This window comes from Ambystoma mexicanum, chromosome 4q (genome assembly GCF_040938575.1).
Source record: "Ambystoma mexicanum isolate Mex_15411 chromosome 4q, UKY_AmexF1_1, whole genome shotgun sequence".
In the NCBI taxonomy this organism is placed as follows: domain Eukaryota; kingdom Metazoa; phylum Chordata; class Amphibia; order Caudata; family Ambystomatidae; genus Ambystoma; species Ambystoma mexicanum.
This window is the reverse complement of record NC_090928.1, coordinates 973,197,558-973,221,314: the sequence shown is the minus strand read 5'-3', so window position 1 is coordinate 973,221,314 and position 23,757 is coordinate 973,197,558. Positions and strand designations below refer to the sequence as shown.

The 23,757-nt window shown below is 47.5% G+C and overlaps 1 protein-coding gene across 1 annotated transcript in view; it reads right to left on the bottom strand.

Moving 5' to 3' along the window:
• Positions 1 to 23,757, bottom strand: part of PPP2R5A (protein phosphatase 2 regulatory subunit B'alpha) — a 1,092,153-nt gene that overhangs the window by 972,288 nt on the left and 96,108 nt on the right. The window contains exon 2 of the mRNA XM_069608529.1: positions 11,161 to 11,357. Within this exon, the coding sequence (XP_069464630.1) occupies positions 11,161 to 11,357 (197 nt within the window). The remainder of the gene's footprint in view (positions 1 to 11,160; positions 11,358 to 23,757) is intronic.

Sequence of the window (23,757 nt, the reverse complement as noted above, 5' to 3'; positions counted from 1 at the left end):
CAGGCAAGAGGCACTGCACACAGAGCCACAGCCACCCTTTAAATGTCTGCAAATGATGGTTGGTGTAATTTTGGGTTAAATAAATGTAAAGATAAACAGATTGCATGCTTGCTGCAGCCTCTCTGGTTTAAGGCGCAAACACCAGAAATGCCTGGATTAAAGGGCTGTACAAAGAGATAATGGCACATCCGCACTCGTTAAAGGTCTTGACGACGCTGTAGGCTGTTGCCATCAAGTACAGGAACCAGTTATTTCTGAATTCAGATTCACAAAATGCGCAAATTATATCTGTGTTGCACTGGGGATTTTCAATCTGCTTACTAGTGCTTTATCACGTTATGCGTTTTTATTGCCAAGCAAGCATTGAAAGCTTTCACTGCTTGCTGCTAAAGCACTAGCTTACATTTTGGTCTTTAATGTAAAGGATGGGAGACGTACCTAACGTGCATCATTGCACAAGTGAAACAGACAAGACATCATATTTGAGGGGTCTAATTAAAGGGTCTTGGCATCTTGAAGGACTCAGTGGCAGTAAGTATGGACAACCTGTGGAGCATCTTATGGAACATCAAGAAATATAATGCATACCCAGAAATCCTGACGCTCACAACTTGCACACGGTTACACCAGTTTGGGATTAGGAGTTTCAGAACAGGGGCCATTCACTGGTCTCAATTGCTGATATGCATCTCTTGAGATTTATCAGGAGTGAGCCCTGCCCCCGAACTCCCAGACCTTGAAAACGTTACCTGCTTTATTGGGCTTAGTTTGGTATTAGTCCTTTCAGGGACCTCAGGATTAACTTTGTTGTAGGCTCACAAATTACCTCAACATTCTGGAGGTGGAGATTGTAGACAGTACATTGTGTCTGTGCCCAAAGGATTAGGCGCTGACACCAACTAGGGTATTTAGCAGAAAGGGTATCTCTTTAAGTCAGATGAAACTGCCATGTCAGTCAATGAACGCCCCACAGGGTTTCCTACGGTAGCAGGTGATCAAGTACCGGGCAGCGTACCAGAGACCTTTCGCCAACTGAGGTAGAGAAGAAACAAATGGAAGGTTGAGAAATGGCTGAAAGGAGGTTTGCCATTTAAAGCACAAGTTACTGAGTAAGTGGGTTCTTGTTCTCCTACTATATAGTCCCTTTGAATGGATTGTCCCCTCCCACTTATTCCTCATCTTATATTTATCTCTCCAGCTTCGGCTGCTTAGGAAATTGTTTTTGACAGGGGGCGCTGTGTGCCATATCGTTGAGTCATCGTACCTAGAGGGCCTCCGTTCGACTGCCAACGTCATTGGTATAAGTAGCGCACGCAGCGCCCATTGGCTTCAGTTCTGCTTTTCCGAGCTAACCCTCCAGAGATTCATCAGCTGAGGTAATCGGGTGTCCACAAAAACGGACTCCCCTGCAAAGTGGGATGCCTTTCGTACTGGGATGCATAAGATCTTCGAGAATGTGGCCTCGACCCCCTCGAAGGACAAGCAGAAAGCCCATGCCCCTGTCAATCTGCAAAAAGACAACAAAGGGAAGTAGAAGACAAAATCTTCGAAACCGAGCCTTAAGCCAGTGCTGCATTAAGAAAGATCTCGATCCGACGAGAAATCGTTGTGGGCTTCAACAAGTCAGGAACCTAGCCCAATGAGGGTTCCGATGAAAAAGCACAAGTACTAGACTACGTTGACGCCTTCACTGACTCGGTTGGCGTCAGAGCCGTCAACACCGGTATCAAAGTCGACGCCAACTAAGGGATCCCAACTTCGAGGTCATTGTCGACGATTACTTCAGAATTGTCGAAGCCAGTGGTGGTACAGGAAAAGATGTTCAAACCTTTAACTAAAAAAGACGTTTTTATCAGCCATCTATGAGGAAGATCATCCTTCTGATAACACGCCACCTTTTGGGCTACAATTCGGCCTCCCTAATATGCCAGCAGAGCTAATCTCGGATGAGTCTAAATTAAGGGATTTATATGACAACCTTCAGTCAGCCAGTGGGTTGGATACCTCTCCCGAGTTAGAGTTTGGCAAACCCGATCCAACTGAATATGCCGACTCCTCATGGAAAACTAAAAAGAGCAAATGTTATAGAGTTTTTAGGCTGGAGCAGGCCTACTCCTTTTGAACAAGATGATATGACAGACATCGTGGATCAGGGTCCCCAGAAAGATCCAATTTTGCCTTTCCACACTGCATTACAGAAAAGGCTCTCTGCAAATTGGGCGACACCACAAACTGCGGGTGTAGAAAATATAAATGTTACCAACAAAATAGACCAGCCAGCAACTACCCAGAGTACCCAACTAAACACCAGAAGGTTTGTGGTTCAGGGTGCTACATCTACCAAGCAGTCGGCATACCCATCCATCCCTCCTGATAGGGATAAGAGTGGATGCCTGGGCCAAAAAGGTTTTTACAGCTAGCAGTATGGCATTAAAATCAACAAATGTGACTTGTACTTGACCAAGGTTTACATTTACCCCGTGGGACTGCGTAGCTATGGCGGCTGACCACATCCCGGAAGAAGAGGAAGGAGACTGCTTCCTGGCACTCATCAAGGATGGTAAGGAGGCAATGTCTCCAGTCAGGTCTGGATACTGCAGACAGCATCAGCAGATCCATGGCAGCCAGCACAGTGCTATGCAGATTTGCGTGCTTGAGGAAGTCCGGGTTTGCACCAGAATATGCAAGCTAGGCTACTCAACATGCCCTTTGACGGCTCGAGGTTGTTTGGCAGCAAGGCGGATGAGAGTTTGGAAAAGCTGCAGACATCAAAAGCGGCGGCTAAATCCCTTAGCGCTGCCATTAGAAAGCCTCAATATCCCTACTCTGGCTCATCTTCCTGGAGGGGTAAGTCCTTTCGATTCTACTCAATTCGAAGAGCAAGAGGACAAGCCCGTCAGAGAAGATTCCCTTGTGGTGGACGAGGGAGATGTGTCAAGCCAACCCAAGCAGCAGCAGCTTTAACCTCAGCCGCTGCTTCAGCCGCCTCAAAATCACTCTCAAGACCCTGGTGGGAGGCAGACTTAATCAGCATCTGAATGAATGGCGAGGCATTACTTCAGATGCTTGGGCACTGGAAACTGTATCCCCAAGGTTCCTGCCTTCCTTCCCAAAGAAGGCATCGGGATCATCCATTGGGGAACAGAAATTGCAGACTTGATCACTGATAGGAAATTGGAATTCCTAGCAATAACTGAGACATGGTTACATGCTGCAGCAGGCCCATCCCTGCTCATCGCTACACCAGACAACTACTCTATTCTCAGACTGGATAGAGAATCAACTAGAAGCGGAGGTATTGCTATTATAGCTAAAACATTGCTCAACCTTCAAGCTTTCCACCATGTCTCCACCTCTTCAAGCGAATTACTGACTTCTAAATTGCTACTCTCCACTTCACAATCGATTATCCACCTCATCTATCGCCCTCCAGGTCCCCTAGGATCATTTGAAGATGACATCAATATTATCACAACCAACACCAAACCCTCTTCCCAAGTCTTACTCTTAGGAAATTTTAACCTAGGATTCAACGACCGAGATGGCCACTCAGCTCTTCGCTTAGCCAACTCCCTATCTGAGCTAGGCCTAACCCAAAGAGTTCTCCTCCCTACACATGACAAGGGACGAACATTGGACTGACTAGGAGATCTTAACTGCCCATCCAACATCACAGCTATCGAACCATTATCCTGGACAAACCACAGTCTACTTACCTATTTGCTTCTAAACTGTACTCCGCCAGCTACGTCCAAAGTCATAGCCCCCTCCCATCCTAACGATAAACAAAAAAAATATTACTGTCAACAATCTCAGCCCCTTTCTCAAGCCCCTACAAGCTTCCTCACTACCATCTAACCCCGAGGAACTAGTAGAATTGTACAATAACTATTAATTCAGCCATAGATTTTATTGCACCCCTACAAATGCACAAAAGTAAACCAGTGGCCCATGTGAACACTTGGTTCACACCTAAACTTAAAGAACTTAGAAAAGAAAAAAAGGAAGCTTGAATCCACGTGAAAACATAACCCGTCCATTCTCAACAAAGAAACCCTATTAAAAATCACTACCAACTATAAAGAGGAAATCCGTGCAGCCAAACGCAACTCTTACAACAAAAGGATTCATAAAGCCAGCTCATGCACGAGCAAACTCTTTATCATACTTAAGGCACTCAAATCACCTATTCCCAAAACAGACCTTTGTGTCAAGGGCCAATCCTGGTGTATTAAAATCCAGGAAGCATTGGCTAATAAAATTACCCTTCTCCCAAAGAAAAACACTGACAAAAAAACTTGCCTTGCCACCACAAAATGACTAACAAAATTCCCTCTAAAATCACCTCCACCCAACTCTTCAAATTTTCAACAGCATCTCCCCAAGAGGTACAAAAAATCATAGCATCTCTCAAACCATCCAATTGCCAAGGAGATACCTGCCCTGCTACCATTATCAAGGAAGCAGTGGGCATCTTAGCACCCTTCATCACGCCACTCGTCAATGCCTCCCTTCCATACCTGCACTGTGCCAACCAACTTGAAGAACTCTTGGGTATTGCCTCTGCTAAAAAATAAAAAAATAAACCTCTCGACCCCCAATATACCCACCAACTTCAGACCTATTACTACTGTCCCCTTCTTGTTGAAGATTATAGACACAGCTGCCTACAATCAAATACAAAACTTCCTAGAGTAACAAACTGTTAGGTCTCCGCCAATCAGGGTTCAGGCCACAACACGGCACTGAAACTGCCCTGATTGACCTAAAAACTCTAATAGACGACCTTAAAGATAAAGGAAATTCAGCACTCCTGCTCCTTCTGGACCCATCAACCAGTCGACTTGGTTGACCACAAGATCCTTTGTAACCACCTCTCCACTACATCTCACCAGAAGCCACAGCTTGGATTAAATAATTTCTAAGCAACAGGTCGATGAGTGTTTGCGGCATCTGCGGCTGCAGACCCAATCCCCATTAAATGCGGAGTACCACAAAGATCGTCTTTATCTCCAACTATGTACAATGCCTTTACCAAACCATTGTTTGATGACCTGGATAACATAGGTGTGTCACCTACACGAACTATGCAGACTACACCCAGATCCTTATTCCCCTGACAGGTGACTATGCCAAAGACCTAGCCCTGATCAACAGAATCTATCTTATCATTAAGGCATGGATGGCCACACATGGCCTCTGCCTGAATGATGAAAAGACAACTCATCCTCCTAGCCACTCCCATTAACATTTCCAAACTAGGCAAACAATATCGTTCATTTAATATTGATGGCATCATCATAAAAGTCGCCAGCACAGTAAAAACATTAGGTTTTTAAATAGACTCTTCCCTAAACTTGAGAAAGCAGGTTAGTGCCAACGCCTCAGCAGGTGCCTATACTTGTTAATTTATCAGAGCATGCAAACTTTTCCCATCTACGAAAAGCTACATCACTCTCGAGCCATAATATCTAAAATTGACTGTTGTAATGGACTATACCTTGCGGCAAACAAACATCACCAAAAAACTGCAGATTTTGCAAAACAACGCTTTCAGGATAGCTTTAAGCATTCCTCGAAAACAACATATTTCTTCCATCAGAAGAGACCATAACTGGCTCTCGATTAAATAAAGAATCCAACTCAAAACTGCATCTCTCACCTTCAAATGCCTGAATAACACAGCCCCACAATACGTTTCTGACAAGTTCTCCCCGAAACACACCAGGACTTACCAGATCAGCCGCTTTAGGCCTACTACAAGTGCCCAGATACAAACTTCAAAAAGCGGGAGGTAACGGGTTCCCTGTTTTAGCCGCCCAACTTTGGACTTCTCCACCCCCCCAGAAACCCCCACCAACTTCAGAACCAGCCAATCTCTCCAACTTCAGACAGAAAATGAAAAACAGGCTCATCACCAACAATGACCCCTAGAAGGCCCTAGCATCGCCTTTGTATATATGTATCTATATCCTCTTCTGCTACGTCTGCACTTATACTTGCTATCCGTTATCCTATGCTTTTCTTTGCAACTGTTTACAACTTTGAAACTACCCTTGTACATTTTGTTAGATATCTGATTGTATGGTTTAATCTCACCTATGTTACTAAGATATTGTAGTGTATAATTTCTGTTTTTCCTGCCTGCTGCAACTAAGTAACTTGCATTATTTTGTACTGCGCCCAGATACCTTTGGGTCAGGCGCGCTTTATAAATAAATAAAATCCAAACTTTCAAAATTCCGGATCCGCTCCTTGTGCAGGAAATGTTGACCCTGCTAGAGAAAGGTGCATGAGAACATGTACCTGTAGGGGAAAGGAACAAGGGTTGGTATTCCCCATACTTTGATTCCCAAAAAGGACAGAGCATTGAGAACCATCTTGGACTCAAGAAACTTGAAAAAGTTCCTCAGGAAAGACATGTTCAAGATGGTTACCCTTTCCCAAATCCTTCAGGCTCTCCAACTTCAAGACTGGATGGCGTTGTTAGACCTTCAGGATGCTTACTTTCATGCGACTATCCATCTCAAGCACAGAAAGTACCTGAGGTTTGCATTTGGAGGTTCTCATTATCAGTTTTGAGTTCTGCCATTCGGCCTGAACTCCGCCCAAGAGTTTTCCCCAAGTTGATGGCAGTGGTGGCAGCAAGTCTCAAGCGAGGGGATTTGCGTCTGCCCCTACCTCGAGGATTGGATGATCAGGGCTTGTTCAGCCGAGCAAGCCCGGGAACATCACAGCATAACCTGCCACTCGCTCCACAGACTGTGCTTCTCCCTCAATTACAAGAAGTCCCACATGATACCATCTCAAAGACTCAAATTAATTGGCGCAGTCCTGGATGCTTCATCAGGAAAAGTCTCACCAACCCAGGTGAGAGCTCAACACATTTTGCAGATGATTACCAAATGCCAGAGTGCCCAGCATCTTCTAGCCTTCGATTTTTTGAGATGGCTCTGTCTCATGGCATCCTGCATTTTCCTGGTGCCAGAGGCTCATCTAAGAATGAGATCCCTCCAATGAGCTCTCAGGACTCAATGGTCCCAATTTTCAGGCAGAATGTCAGACCGCCTGAAAGTTCTGAGCAGGGTCTCTCAGGACATTCTGTGGTGGGCTTGCAAGGACAACATTCTCAAGGGAGAATCTTTTTGGCAGCCTTGGCCGGAGATAATGGTAGTGACGAACACCTCACTCATGGGATGGGGAGCCCACAACAACGATCTGACAATCAGCGGTCGTTGGTCTCCATTGGAGTCCAAAGTACACATCAACCTTTTTGAAGGTGAGGGCAATCAGACTAGCGATGAAGGCCTTTCTGCCCTCTGTAAGAAGAAAGAAAGTCCTGATAATTACTTACAACACAGTGGCCATGTATTACCTCAACAAGAGAGGAGGTGTAGGGTCACTACCACTGTGCAGAGAGGCAATGCAGCTCTGGTTCTGGGCAATTCAAGAAGGAATTGCTCTGTCTGCAGTTCACCTCGCCGGAGAGGAGAACACGGCGGCCGACGCTCTGAGCAGGCACGAGTGGGAACTAGCTCAGGAAGTCCTTCAAGAGATCTTCACCATTTGGGGAACCCCTCAAGTGGATCTGTTTGCGACCCATGTCAACCGGAAGTGCAAACTGTTTTGCTCCAGGGAATTTCCTCCAGGAGGAGCTCTAGGGGACGAGTTTGTGGTAGACGGGGAGTTTCCACTGCTGTACGACTTTCCTCCAGTCCCTGGAATTCCTCACGTGATCAGGAGGATGAGAAAGTTTGGGAAATCCATGATCCTAATTGCTCCGGATTGGGCCAGGAGGACGTGGTACTCGTACATTCTGGACCATCTGCCCTCCAATGAGTATTCCTCAAACAGTATCTTCTCTTGCAAGAGGCAGGTTGAGTTCTCCATTCAGAGGTCAAGACACTCAGCCTTCACGCATGGTTTCTGAAAGGCTGAGATACAAGGATTGAGACCTTCCGGATGACGTAATGGAGATTTTGCTTTCAGCCAGAAGGCCAGCAACAAAATCTTTGTATGGCTGCCATTGGAACAAGTTCAGCAGCTGGTGCAGGGATAAGAATGTGGATCCCTTTCTATGTGAGACACCTATGGTGCTTTCCTTTTTGCTACATTTGGCAAATCTGGGGCTCAAAAGCAGAACAATTAAAGGTTACCTGGTGGCAATGTCTATTTTCAAGACGCTCTTCAGAGGAGGATTCATATTTTGAGATCTCTCCGATTGTTCAATTCCGAAAATGCCTTAGTAATGTATTTCCACCAGTTCCATTCAATGTACCTGTAGGGGATCTCAATCTGGTGTTTAACATACATTCCTTTTGAGCCTCTACAATGATGCCCATTAAGCTTTTCGACATTAAAAACTGTTTTGCTTATTGCAATAACGTCAGCCAGCAGGGTAAGCGAGTTGCAGGCCCTGTCCTGTAAGCCTCCTCATATAGTTTCCCATAAAGACAAAGTTATTCTCAAGGTGAAACCTTTCTTACCGAAGGTAGCCTCTATCCACCACCCCATCCGGGGAAGGAGGAGGAAAGATTACACAGACTGGACCCAAAAAGGGTCCTCAGTTTTTACATATCCAGAATGGCTACATTTTGCCAAAATGACCAATTATTCATTGGCTATACTGACCCCAAATCAGGTCTAGGTGTTACTAAACAAACCATATCGAGATGGATTATCCTGGCTATTGGTGAATGTTACAGGTTAGTGGGCAAGAACCTGCCGGAAGGCCCAAGAACACATTCAACAAGGGGCATGGCAACCTCTGCCGCTCTTCAAAGAGGTGTCCCAAACAAAGACATTTGTTCAGCGGTCACTTGGTAGTCTATTCATACTTTTGTGAGACATTATTGTCCGGAATCATCTTCCAGTATGGGAGGACAATTTGCAAAGCAGTCCTCCATTCGGTCCGTGATTAGAACAAAACATTTAAGTTTGTACCCCCACCACCAAATTATTACTTCTTTGGGAGTCTATCAAAGATGAGGAATACGTGGGAGGACAATCTATTCGAAGAACAAGTTACTTACCACTGGTAACGTGCTTTCAATTGGATGTTCCTCCCATGTATTGCTCATCGCCCCTCCCAGCCTACCCTGCCATACAACTTAAGTGTTCTTACACTTTGTGAGCCTACGGTCTAAGATACGCCTGGTAATTCCTCTTCAGGGGGTGGGGGAAAACAAGTAGAACGGCATACATTTTCAGGAGGATGGGTCAACACGTCTCTCCCTTCTTGCGGCTCTCAATGACTTTCCCAATAAAAAAATTAAAAAACATGTATACATTTTCTTAGTTTTTGTTTACCATTTGAAAAAGTCTCCCTTAACAGGAATTTTTATGTTACAGAAAGCATTCAAGGCAAAATTCTGTTTTCCTAGTTTTTTCCCCCCTCTTCCAGTCCTTGGTTTCCAGTCTGGTGGTGTGTCTTGATGGTGAACCAGAGATGGTGAGGTTCTTGTACCGGCAAAGTGGTGCACTGGTTGGGACTGCTCGGAAAGGAGGTGGGAAGAGAGCCCAGACATAGGTTCTGAGCTTGCTGTGCCTAGAGATCGACCCAAACTACAGTACACACTATACCGGGATGGCCAATGAGGCTGTAAAATGTCTAAGGTTGCTTTGATTTCATGCAGAAGGGATAGGATCATGCAGTTTGGGCTGGGCAAAGCCTGAATTGCATATGGCCTTCCCCTTCTGCAACAGCATTGTAGGCTAAAAAAATGAATGCATGGAGGGTTGATCAGAGCAATGGCAGCGGTTATGGTACATTCAAAACCTTCCGGTCATCACCTTCTGTTTTGGTGTAATGCAGACTGTCTTGAACATGACGATTGCTTGAAGAGGTAGCCAGATCAACTCAGAGGATTAGGGGGAAGTGGCCTATTTTTCTTAGTCCAGAGAAGCGTCGGGCCCAACAGATTTCAGATGGGCCAAGAGGGTATCTGGGACTGAGAGTAGGGCTTTGCCACTGTCCAGACGGGAGATGAGCAGGGCTTGGACTGTCCTGAAAGATTAGATAGTAACCGAGGGCTTGAGTTTGTGAAGGAGTGCACACTGGTACCATACTTTGAGTCTTCCTGGTCATGCCTTTTGCAAGATCTCCAAGTAATGGTAAAGCTGGGTAAGAATTAAAGTGAGAATCAGTCAAGCTTCATATCAGTAAGCCAAATGTGGACTCAGACATCATTGGTAGGGTTTACTAGGAGAATTAATTCAGTCCGATTAGAGGTTTGAGTTTCGGGAGTTCCATGCAATACATTCAAAAAATTAGACAAGGGAAGATGCAAGCCAAGTAATCGGGTAGTCAGGACCAAGGCAATAATTGCTGCTATAGGTATAACCTTAGTGGCTGATCGTGCCACCCCAGTCTTTTTGGCTATTTAAAAAAAAACAAAAAACAAAAACAAAAAAAAGTACTGATGTACAGTGGTTCTCCATCCAGTCATCTGACAATAGTTCCGACCTCCATTCAGCTCTGTAGACGCCCAGGAAATAGAAAGGAAGCTCCTAGATTTGTTGATTAACTTTTTCCCTTGACCATCAACTGTAGATTTCTTGAATGTACGATACTCTGAGCATTTTGTGTTGCAGGTTGAAAAATGTCCCAGCATTTAATAACAGAAAACAAAATCCTGAGCGGTCTGGTCTGCAAGGTGCCTATAACCATAAAGCCCATGAGAACTGGTCATATGGGACACAATTCATCAAATGCTTGAGTTTCAATCAGGTCTTTAACTCTGTCCCCAAGCATTTAAAACCCAGCTTAACCAACTTGAGTGTGCTATATGGCTTTTAGTGATGTCGGCACAATTGGTCTTCAACATGTCAAAGTATTTTGAAAACAGCTTGGAGTATTTGTTCAGTGGTGTCAAGCATGTTTAAAAAATAAATAGAAAAGAAAAATTCCAAATTGTTTTGGAATCACACAAGCTACTTTAATGATACTGAGACAACCAAGAACTGGCGAAAACAGAATTCCACATTTGATTATATTCAAGTCTACGTAGCAATGGAGATAATTTGCATAGTAACATATGGGGAAATCAGCTTCACAAATCATCACAGGTATATGTATGCAGCAACGTAAAAAAAGAGAAGAGTAATTACTGGAAAAGAGTTAACAGGTTGCAAGTGTAAACTTAAAATCTGAATTCTTACCATTCTCACAATATCTGGATATGCTGTCTCCACAATCACACCACGGTTAGTTGACACATATTCAACCAATTCATTAAGGGTTGCCCTTTTGATTTCTTTGCTCTTCAAATCTGACACCGAGTCCATGAAATCGAACAGAACACAACACTGCTGTAGCTTCTGACAAAAAAGATCTTGCTGTTCATTTGAAGTGGCATCTACAGAGAGATAGAACAAAAGTGTCACTTTGTAGGCAAGTGGATGTGCTCTATTAAACTATATTCGAGACTACGTTTTTATCTGATCCAACTATGCATGTCACGGGTTGTGGCCACAGAACGCATGAAACCAGTTGTCTCAAGTTTAAGTTTTTGTTGAGGATTGCGCGTAAAGGTGGGGCTCTGTAATGCTCTGTAAGCTAAGGGTAACTCTATAGGAGAGAGAGAAGTATGAACACAGTGCCAGGTAATAAATGGGTACAACAGAAAATCCATGAGTGGATAACTAATTTAAAGGACAGGAGGTCTACAGTCCAATCCTAAACGAACACCTAATCTTAATGTCCATAGGCTCCAAAATCCATCACACTAGAAAATAAATCATTCCTAGCCATCACCCAAGAAACAGTTAACATGACCTGTAGTTATGATCTTTTGGATTGCCCTTGCGTTGACTGATTTGCGAGTCTTATTTTATCATATGTTAAGCATAATTTACTGTGTCCCATCGCCACTCTAGTGCTATTATGACACCAAAGCTCATTTGGCATATTGTGCCTGCACCTGGGGCAACTTGACTGCGGTCTGGGGAAGAAAGGAGGAGCAGAGAGAAGAAAAGTGGAGGTGAGATTTACCTGGTTACTCACCGTAGTGACCACCTTATTCCTAGTCCATAGTCCCCTTTCCTCCATACGCCCGCCCGCTGTTCCCTCTAATCTTTTTATTGACAAAAAGTCCCGAGTGTGGCTTTTCCCAAACTCTTCGGACCTCGGCCAGAACGTCCTTCTGCAAGAACATGCCGGTAAGCTCCAAAGGAGACAAGGTTAACGCCCCAGAAAGCACGCCCTCCTGCGGAGCGGGTGCCTCGGGCACTGGAACATCTAAGAAACTCATGTCCAGCACCCGGTCATGGAAAGCTCTAATAGAGCGGGGAAGGTCCTCGTTGTCCTGATCGCCTTGAGGGTCATGTGACCGGTCAGGATCCAGCTAAGCCGTGTCAGGCACTGCCTTGTCTACTGGGGACAATGGTGGCAAAGGCGGAAGCGCAGGGGGAGGCACCACGGGCAAGGAGGGCGCGGGCGGGACCACTTTTACTTAAAAAGGCGTCCTCAGAAGATTGTTTCTGAACCTGAGGAGGCCTCTCATGAGGTGGACAAATCCAGGGACGTAACGGGGAAGGGTGCCACACCGGCCCCTCCGCCGACGTATCCACATAAATCAAGGGAGCCGCCCCCGCTGGCAACGAGACATTGTGCGGAAGAGGCATCCGGGTGTTCCAATCATAAACCGGCCGGTAAGGATGCGCACAAGGGACCTTAGGTTCACCCAAAGGACCGAACCCTACACCAGGGACTGATGGCGTAGTTGGAGGGGTAGTACCTAAAATGGCCACCGTGGTCATGGCGGAACGGCCACCATTTTGTCCTCATCTGAGGTCGATGGGTCAGGGGTCTTAATTTTAGCCTTAACGTAAGGAACCTCGGCAGAGCCGGTACTATGAGGCTTGGAATGTTTCTGCGACATACCAACCGCCAACTGAGCCTTCGAAGAAAGGGCCTCGGCACTGCCGGTAAAAAGAAACTATCTTCTTTGCCCCCTCAACAGATAGTAGAACAGCCCACAGGAGGGGCCTCGGAGCGTACTCCGGTGAACACAGGCCCCTTACGGAGACCCTCGGAGAAAACTCTGGTAGAATTATTAGGCCCGACAGGCACCTCAGGGCGAACCCCAGTAACAGAGCGGTCAACGCCCCTCCCAGACCGAGAGGAACCCCGGAAAGGTATCCCCCTCCCCGGCTGGGGTGCTCTGAAAAGTAAAGAACTTACCGGGCGTTTTTTCTTCTCGTCGATGAACGCCTGAAAATGAGAAGGAGGAGTTCGTCCGAACATCTCCTCCCACCGCTCCAACCGACGTTGAAGTGCCCGGACCAAAAGGGAGTCACACTGAAAACAGGAGTCTCAACGGTGTTCCGGACCCAAACACTCTAAACAAAGAGGATGGGGATCCGCCCTCGCGAAGCGACGGTGACACGAACAGTCTGGAAAATCTGGTTTAAAAGACAGACCGACTAGTAAACGAACGCTAGCAAGAGCCAGAGAGGAAAACAGGGAAGAAAGTCTTCCGAGGATGCAAGTGCGAGAAAAGAACTGATGGGCGATGCGCAGGGCGGAGCAAAGGTGGGCGGGGGTTACGGCCACGTGCCGGGCCCCGCGCAGGAAAGAGAGGAGGGACACATTTTTGAAACAAATTTGGATGCTTTTTACAAAGTACTTCGGTCCCGTCCCACAGGACGGAGAGATGTCCCATAAGTATGGAGGAAAGGGGACGGGACGTAGGAGTAAAGGCTATCAACAGACCGACATATGAAAACAGAAAATGGGGTTACAGAGAGTAACAGCTGTGGTAGTATGAATGCTTGCGTAGTCATTGCTGATGGATCAGATTAAGCGATGATCAGAACAGAAGCAATCGAACCCACTCGCAAAGAATGTTCCTGTGACAGCAAATTCCAGATTCTTGTACACCATCTAGTGGTACTAAAGGCAGTCGGTATGATATTCAAAATGTGCTTGAGCGTACCTTGAAGTCATGAGGCTTCTTCACTAGATATAAAGATTACAAAATGTCCACCCTTTCACGGAGGATAATAAGTAATTGCCAAACCGAGTGACAGAAATGCCAGTACCAACACTTGTTAATGTATAGGGGAGTGTGTGGTGGATAGGGGACAAAAGGAAGGGAGAAAAGATGACCAGCTCCTCCAAAGGCTATATTGAGCAGATCATACAACAGTAATGCAGAAATTAGGAGGGAACATTCTGAGGGGTCTGAATATTTAAGGGAGTGCAGTTTCAAAGAGAAACATTTGGTATACTAAAACGTTCGTGTCTGCTGGTTTGTTGACTGGAGATGTACTCCAGTGGCCCAAGAAGTGTGTTGGCTTTTTCTGCCCAGAAGTAGGTTTAATATTTTTTCGCAAAAGAAAAAAAATCCAGAATTTTACTTCTGGGACTCCCAATCCTAGTGGCCAAGTCTAGAGTAGACTGAGAGGCAAATATGGGAAAAGAGGGTAGTAAGAAAAGGATGTACCATACAAAGGCTAGCACCAGTTAGTGTGAATTGTTCAAATGATGTGAGCATGTGTGTCAGGCGTGGCCATGGTGCGAAGCCTTACACAACTGCCTGAGCACAATGGTTGGCATAGGTATATTAAAACAATGTACAAAGGAATGGCAGTGCAAGTGATGATGTGCCTAATCCCTCTACTGCATAAACAACAAATATTGAAAAAATAACCAAGTTACACAGTAGTGACCATCTAACCCCAAAGTCCATAGTCCCCTTTCTTCCATACTTTCGGGGACATTCCGTCCTTCGTGACTGGACCAGAGCACTTTTTGGAGCATCAAAACTGTTATTGTCCTTTTATTTTTACGCAGGGACAACACGAGCGGCTGTAGCACAGCCTTTCTGCGCATCACCCTTCAGTCCTGTTCTATCGCCAAAGTCGAAGGATAATTTACCAAAGAGGAAACTTTTTAGAGGGGAAGTCGGGCGTGCGTATGTAGAAAAGAGGGACTATGGACTAGGAGTACAATAGTCACTACGGTGAGTAACTGTTATATTCCTACGTCCCATCCCCTTTCCTCCATACCTTTGGGAGATTCCCAAGCACTGACTTATCAAACAGGTGTTTTGAAAATTCCCTTACTGAAAAATGTTTTTAAGCACTGGCTGGCCAAACTGGACATCTACACGGGAACGGAGATCAAGATTTTGTCCCGCAGGAGGACTCTGCCTCTGATTGAACTTAGGTCTGCAAAGGCGCTTCGACCAATTAAACAGTGCAAGCGAGCATTCTCGGAAATGTTCCTGGGCCAACCAGTGAACTGACCAGCTTGCGCAGGACTGCCGCCGCTCGAGATGGTGGAACCGCCACCATCTTGAGTTAACCCTTGAGACTTTGGAGATCATAAGCACCAAGTCCAAGACACTCTCCTGCTGAGTTTTATACACCTACGCACCCTAGGTCTGGAATTAGGAGAGTATGCCTGAACCTGAGTGCACACGGTCATTGTGTCGCCCAGCTGTGGTGATGAACTAAGAGGGTGTGCATCTGCTGTGCCCACCTTTGCCCCGAGAAGTGCTGCAGTGATAGCAGAGTAGATCCCTTCACCAGGAGATAAGAAATTGTCATTGTTCGGCCACATAATCATCCCTGGAACTCAGCTGCTGAAAGCTGCAGAACCACACAATTGCAGCATTTGAACCCGCAACCAAAGTGGCTTCGACTGGCGAAGTTTGGTCCAGAGTGCGCCTTGGGTCAGTGAATACTTGACACCCCTAGCAGTGGCCCCTGGCGCATGCACACATTTTTACACACGAGTATCCCCCGAGGGCCACTCACCTTTCGAGGTAGCCTGTGGTATCGTCCTATTTCCAACTATTGGAACTGTCATGCCCTCTTGGGGAGACCCTCTTCGAATAGTGGGAACTCATTCTTCACTGCCTCACCTGCCTTCCTGAGCTGCTACAGCTCCTGAAAGAGACCCTGTTTTTGCCCAACCACACGATCGCGTGCATCTGCACCCGAAAGTACATCAAGCATAAGGCTCCACTCTTATGGATTGGACTGTCTCTCAGGGTTGATAAAGTGACGGTCTGGCCGATAGTATATTCACACTGTCTGCTCCCATTGCCTTACAGGCTGTGGACTTTTACTGTGTGCCATCGCTTTAGGCCAATTGTAACTGTGTATATGTTTCATAGTAGTGCTGCGTAGGTTTAAGTATTACTGCTGATCTTTGCTTGTGTTTGATTTAAAAGGGCTTTAATAAATGTATATGTATTTTTTATATAAACCCGACAGAGCACCTGACCGATTAATGTGTAGTTTCCTTGCTGTGTGTGCTCATTGTGGGCTTTCGATCACCCTCATCCCTCCTGAGACCTAGTCTTGACCACTGCCAATGCTACCTTGATTGGTCTTGCTTGTCCAGAAGGTTACCCTGTCCAAATAAACTTGGCTGGCCTTCTGAACCTCTGCCCACCAGATGAGAGTTCAGAAATCCATCTCAGTCTTCCTAACGTGATTCAGTCTTTGGGGAGTTGAACTCAGGAACCATGCTGCTAAAATGAAAGATTGTGGGGAGGGAAATGAAAATACTTACATTGTTCTGTTGCAGAAGACGGGAAATCTGCGGCAAACTGATAGGATTGTGTATTGACAGATGCTGAAGTTTGCCGAACCAAAACCTGGCTGGCCACCACTGAGCTATGAAGAGCAGAGTGCAATTGCTTGCACCCCTGAGTTTCAAGAGTGCCCGATAGAGGGCAGCAGAGATAATGTATACGCCCACATGTCCCACGAAATCTCAAGAGCATCCCCAAAGGAATGTGGACCAAGTCCCTCCCTGGAAGAATACAATGGAAACGTTTTGTTGGCTGATGTCGCAAACAATTCCACTTTGTTTACCCCACTGTGAAAAAAGCTGGAGAAGAACCCACTCGTGGTCCGTCACAGTCTGGCGGCTTCAATATTGTTCCGACCTGGAATATGTAATGCCTGTAGCCAGATAACGTTCTGGACAACCCATTTCCAAATTCAAATGGCTAGGTCTACAAGCAGCAGAGCGCTGGTGCCTCCCTGTTTTTTCACATAGAACATCGCCACAGAATGGTCTGTGCACACTCAAACTACCTTGCTGAAGATGGAATGGCGAAAAGCTTTCAACGCTAGAAAGATTGCTAAGAGCTCTAGGTAATTGATATGGCACTTCCTGTCCTGGGATGACCACAGATCGAAAACATCTAGGCGATCCAACATTGCACCCCAGCCCAGAAGGGAGTTATCAATTGTGACATGAGGTGAGGGCTCCCTAAAGGAGTCTCCAACCGAGAGGACGGTGGGGTTAGACCACATCTGTAGCCATAATCGAGGGGGGTTTGGAATCAACCAGGATTCTGTATCTGATGCTTGAGACCAATTCCTCTTGAGCACCAACTGCATACATCTCATCTTCAACCTTGTCACAGGAAGGGCTAGTACACATGAAGCCATGAGGCACAGGGGCCTCAGAAACCACCAAGCGGACCTGTGGGACGGGTTTGGGAACAGGTGGCACATGACCGACAAATCTGTCATGTCCTCAGTCAGAAAAACCTTGGCCTTGATGGTATCCCAGCGAAAATCTAACAAAATCAAGTCCTGAGAGACCATCAACAACTTTCACAGTTCACCGACAGTCAAAGCTGGAACCACATTTGGAGAAGGAATTGAAGATAATTTGTTGCCATTTACGGATAGTGACTCCAAAGTAGCCAGTCCAAATATGGATAGATGTGGACTGCTCAGAGCCTGAGGAACACTGCAATAACCGCCATCATTTTTGTAAAAACCTGTTGAGCCGAACAGAGACCAAAGGGGATATGATAGGTTATTTATAACATGCTTAATACCCAGAGGTTTCTAAGCGCAGACCCGGGGAACAAACCTGTGTTGCTCTGTGTCGTCATGCTTCCAAGGCAAGCACGTTGCTCCTGAGCTATCCTCCCGAGACAAATGAAATGAGGACTCAATACTGAAAATGTTCCGTCCCTACCAAGAAACAAAGGAATTTGCAGTGTTGGGGCCATATTGGAATATGAATAGAAGCATCCTGGAGCTCTACTACGCAGAGCCAATCGTCCTTCGAGGATCGGATCTGCTTGGGCATTATCATCTTGAATTTCTCATGAGGAAGGTGAAGGTTGAAATTGGACAGATCTAGAATAGTACTCAGGACAGCCTGGTTGGGTTTGGGCACTGAACAGACTGGAATAAAATCCCTCTCCTTGTTGCGACAGAGACATGCTCCACCGCCCTGAGGTCCAGGAGTTTCTGCACCTCGGCTTGGAGAGTGGGAGACCATGCCTGGTGTAAAAGGAGGATGAGAAGGTTGGGTATCCAGAAGGGGCAGCCAAAAGAGGGCACAGGCGACAGACAAAGCCCACCGGTCATCGGCAAAATCCTCCCTCCCACTGGTGATTTGTGGGACCGATGAAAGGCATCATTTGTCAGACTTGTCGGTGGCAAGCGCGGCTGTAGCAGAAGAGGAGGACGAGAACCGGGAAACAAACTGCTACTTTGTCTCTATTGCTTGCGTCGAGGCCCACTAGAGGAAGGATCTGGTTAGAGCAACTTAAGGACGGTTCTGAAACCATCTAATATCCAAAAAAAGATCTTGATCGGGAGTCTGTTTTCTGAGGACAGGACAGTTTGGAAGGAGCAGGTTTTGCTAAAACAGACAATGAGTTGCCTGTTACTGTACTAGCCTTTGTTTTACTAAGTTCCTCATCTGTGGAGGAATGGAAATGTTCCGTGCCCCTGAAAGGCAGGTAAAGAACCTTTTCTTTAACCTCTTGAAAATGTGGTCGCGTGGAGCCACGCTTAGCGGGAGACATCAATCCCAATCATGAGGCTTCGAGCTGAAGTATCCACAGGATGGGCCGCTGTCTCCAACAGGTCCTGTACCAATAACCTGGCATCCGAGAGAACTTCTTTGAAGTCCTCCAGCATGTCCTGAGGAATGCAGTTCTGAAATTCGGACAACTCCTTCCATAATGAGGTCCGCGGACACGAGCATCTGTTTGCCGGATGTACCTGAAGCCCTGTGTTGGCAAATAATTTATTTCCGATTGTCTTCCTTAGATAACACTTGAGCCACGGCCGTGGAAAAATACTTACATTGTAACGTAGCCGTCACACTCCTGTAGACGAAGGAAGCAGACAGGAAACCAAAGGAATTTCTTTGGATGACTGAAGTTTGCAACAAGCATACAAGCATCAATTACTTTGTTAATGTGATGACCCGTATGTATTTTTTCACCAAATTTCACAGGCCTCTGCAAGCACATCTTTCTGTAGAAAAAGCCATGAGTGCTCCTGGGATTTTAACGACAGGGCCCCTGATAGAGCCTCCCCCTGCAAAGCCGGGTGTGCCAGAGTTGGAATACCTAACGCCGCCATTAAATTCAGCACTCTATCTGGGAACGTCCCGATAGAAAAGGGGGGTTCCTCATGGTCTTCGCTCAACTCCCCCTCATGGGGGGGAATCAGACACCTTCTGGTCTGGTGGCTGCACAATGCACAACCAGAGTCGGAGGAGGCATTGCAGGAGGCGGAGGAGGCTATTCCAGTGCACTCTGAGGACGTGGAGGGAGAGTGGGTTGAGGCTCGAGAGGCTTTGTGCACTAATCCTTGAAGAGAGATCCCTAAAATACACCTTCATGGGGTCTGAGTGCACGAGGGCTTGAAATATGCAAAAGAATTACCAGGTTCCTTCCCTAGTGACCTCCTTACTCCTAGTCCATAGTCCCCTGTCCTCCATACTTGTGGAACATCTCTCCATCCTGTGGGACGGGACCGTAGCACTTTGTAAAAAGCATCCAAATTTTTTTCAAAAATGTGTCCCTCCTCTCTTTCCTGAGCGAGGCCCAGCACGCGGCCGTAACCCGCGCCCACCTTGGCTCCGCCCCGTGCCCATCAGTCCGTTTCTATCGCCGGGTCAAAGACCCATTAGCAATAACAGAGGAACCTTATTAGAGGGGACGGCGAGCGGGCGTATGGAGGAAAGGGGACTATGGACTAGGAGTAAGGTGGTCACTACAGTGAGTAACCTGGTAATACTCCTATGTCCCGTCCCCTTTCCTCCATACATGTGGGAGATTCCCAAGCACTCCTTACAGAAATCTACGGGTGGAAGGAAATACCCCTTACTGAAACAGGTTCTTCAGCACAGCCTGACCAAACTGAGCGTCAGCTCTAGAGCTCATGTCGAGACAGTAATGCTTACAGAAAGCAGATGGGGAGGCCCAAGTAGCTGCCCTAGCGATGGACTCCCAGGGAACATATTTCTGAAAAGCAACCGCGGCTGCCTTGCCCCGCACCAGGTGTGCATGGATACCTTTAGGAGGTTTCAGCCTTTGGACGGTGAAAGACTCTGTGATGCAGGCGGCAATCCACCTGGAAATAGTTGCCTTAGACGCCAGCTTGCCCTGAGGGTTACCGAAGGTCACAAAAAGAAGAACTAAGCTCGGAAGTCCTGTCCAGGTAGAATTTAAGAGCTCTTCGGACATCAAGACAGTGTAGAACTCTTTCAGCCTCTGAGGCAGGGTTCAGAAAAAAGACCAGAAGGGAGATCGACTGATTCAGATGGAATTCGGTCACTACCATCGGTAGGAAAGCCGGGTTTGTCCGAAGGACTACCTTGTCCTTGTGAAAGACCAAGAAAGGATGCTCCACTGACAATGCCTGGAGCTCACTCACTCACTCTCCTCGCTGACGTAACGGCGACCAGAAAGGACAATTTCCAAGACAAGTACTTGAGGTCTAACATAGCCATTGGTTCAAAGGGTTTATGGCACATCGCCGTCAGGACTACATTTAGGTCCCATGGCGGGTGCGGATTACGAACCGGAGGGTAGAGGCGTGTCAAGCCAGCAAAATGCCTCTTCACCACTGGGTTAGAGAATAAGAACACAGGTCTGTAGAAAGGTAAGCGGAAACCGCTGAGAGATAAGTCCTGCATGACAGAACATGAACCCCTGACTCTGCTAGGGAGGACACGAAGGACAGCACCGTGTCAATCGTGGCGACCCTCGGATCCAACTTCGTCTCCAAACAACAATGACAGAACCTGAGTCATTTACTCCTGTATTGAGATCTAGTCGAGGGTTTCCTGGCTGCCTGGATAATGCGCATGTTATCCTCAGACAAACTCGGATGCTCTAAAGACTTGAACTCAGGCACCATGCCGCCAAGCTGAGCGATTGTGGGGAGGGGTGCCACATCTGTTCCCCTTGGTGAAGAAGATGGGGAGTTACTGGTAACCTGATCGGCGGACACACCGACAGGTGTTGAAGTTCTGAGAACCAAAACCTGGCCGGCCACCACGGCGCTATCAGTAGAAGGGAACAGTTCACAGAGTTCTTCAACTTCCAAATTGCTCGATGAACTAGAGGCAGAGGCGGGAAGGCATAAGCTCTCATGTTGTGCCATGGAATCTCGAGAGCATCCCCCAGAGAGGAGGCTCCCAGCCCCCCTCTGGAGGCATACTGAGGAAGCTTCTTGTTTAACGCCGTAGCGAAGAGGTCCACCTCCGGTGTGCCCCAACGCAAGAAAATCCATGAGAGGACCTCCACCTTCAACTCCCACTCGTAGCTGACCACTGTCCGCCGGCTGAGGGCATCCGCTGTGACATTCAGCTGGCCCAGGATGTGCACTGCAAGCAGCCAGACACCATGAAGCACGGCCCACTCCCAAATCTGGATGGACAGGTCCACGAGGGGGGGGGAGACTTTGTTCCCCCTTGCTTGTTTATGTAATACATTGATACCACATTGTCCGTTCTTATGCGGACCACCTTGTTGACAATGAGCGGTCTGAGCGCTAGGAAGATCGCCAGAAGCTCCAAATGATTTATGTGCAGGAGCTTGTCCTGAGACGACCAGAGATCCGAGACCTGAAGAAGATCTAACGGCGCATCCCACCCGAGGAGGGAGGAGTCCGTCATGATCATCACCGTGGAGACCGGGTCCTGAAACCCCGTGCCCCCAGGCAGATTGCTGAGAGATGACCACCAATCCAGGTCCACACTCATGGAATCCGGAATCATTATCCGGATGGAGTCCGGATCCACTGCCTGACGCCATGAATTCCGAAGAGCAATCTCGGTCCGTCTCATTTTGAGACGAGTAAGAGGAAGAACCAGCACACACGAGGCCATGAGGCCCAGAAGCCTCGAACCACCAGGCCGACATGCTCTCCGACTGCGCAAACATCTGACACGTGGCCAACAGATCTGCCATTCTGTCCCCGGTCAGATACACTCTGCAGTCGATCGTGTTCCAACGAAAACCCAGGAAGATCAGGTCCTGTGAGATACCGTCATGGAGGATTTCCGCCAGTTAACCGACAGCCCAAGATGGAACAGGAGCTGAAGGAGAGACTGGATGTTGCCCGCTGCTGCCAACGGACAAGGGCTGCGTAAGAGCCAGTCGTCCAAATAAGGATACACATGGATACCCTGGAGACGAAGATAGGCCGCAATCACCGACATCATCTTCGTGAACAAACACGGCGCCAAGCTGAGGCCAAAAGGAAGCACCCGAAACTGGAAGTGCTCCTCTCCCAAAGAGAAGCGGAGGTACCGCCTGTGTGGATTCCAAATCAGTATATGCATGTATGCACCCTGAAGATCCACCACGCTGAGCCAATCGCCGTTCTGCAAAGAGGAGCGAAACTGGCCGGGCGTGATCATCTTGAATTTCTCTTGGGGTAGGAAAAGATTGAACTGGGAAAGGTCTAGGATGGTGCGCAGGCCAGCCTGGTTGGGATTGGGCACCGTAAACAGCCGGGAGTAGAAGCCCTCCCCTCGCTCCCCAAGTGGAACGGGTTCCACAGCTCTGAGGTCCAGAAGTTTCTGAACCTCGGCCTTGAGGGAGGGTGAGCCCGACAGCTGAAAAGGAGTGTTGAGGGGTGGGGTAGGGGGGTAAAGGTAAGCGGAAGCCCGCTCGAGCGACTGACAAGACCATCTGTCTTCTGTGATGGTCTGCCACGCCTCCCAATGAGACGCAATGCGTCCTCCCACCGGGGTCTCATGCAAGCGCGGAAAACCCTCATTTGGCAGGCTTATCGGTGGCGGTGCCACCTGAACCTGATGAGGAGGCGGAGGAGCGGGAGAAAAACCATGTACGCTGTTGTCTACGGCAGTTATTCCCCGCAGGAGTATCCACTCTGCGAGATTTGCGGTCGAGGAAGCTCCTAAAGCAGAGGAAGGTCGACTTTGCCACAACGGTCTCTGGGATTTGAAAGGAGCTTTAACCAGAACAGACAATGATTTAGCCGTCTGAGTGCTATCCTTGGTTTTGGTGAGCTCTACATCAGTAGAAGAATGAAAAAGCTCCTTACCATCGAATGGAAGGTCCAACACCTTGTCTTGCACTTCCTTAGAAAATTTAGTGGCATGCAGCCACGCCTGCCGTGAGGTATCAACCCCAAGCATCAGGCCCCGAGCCGAGGTGTCTACATGGTAAGCCGCAGCCTCCAGGAGATCCTGGGCCAAGACCCTGGCATCAGAAAGGCCTCCTTTGAAATCTTCCAGCTTCTCGACCGGGATGTGCTCCTCAAACTCCGACAGACCTTTCCACATCCGCATCTTAGCTCCTGCCAATATCAATTCGGAGTTGGCCTGCCTGAGCTGCAAGGCCGAGTTGGCGAAGATTTTCCTCCCGAGGGAGTCGAGGGGCTTGTCCTCCTTTCCAAGAACCTGAATAGCCGTCGTGGAAGAGGATGCTGCAGGCCTGCACTGCAAGGTGGCCGCAGCCACCACTGTGGAAGAGTGAGGCGGACAAGACGACA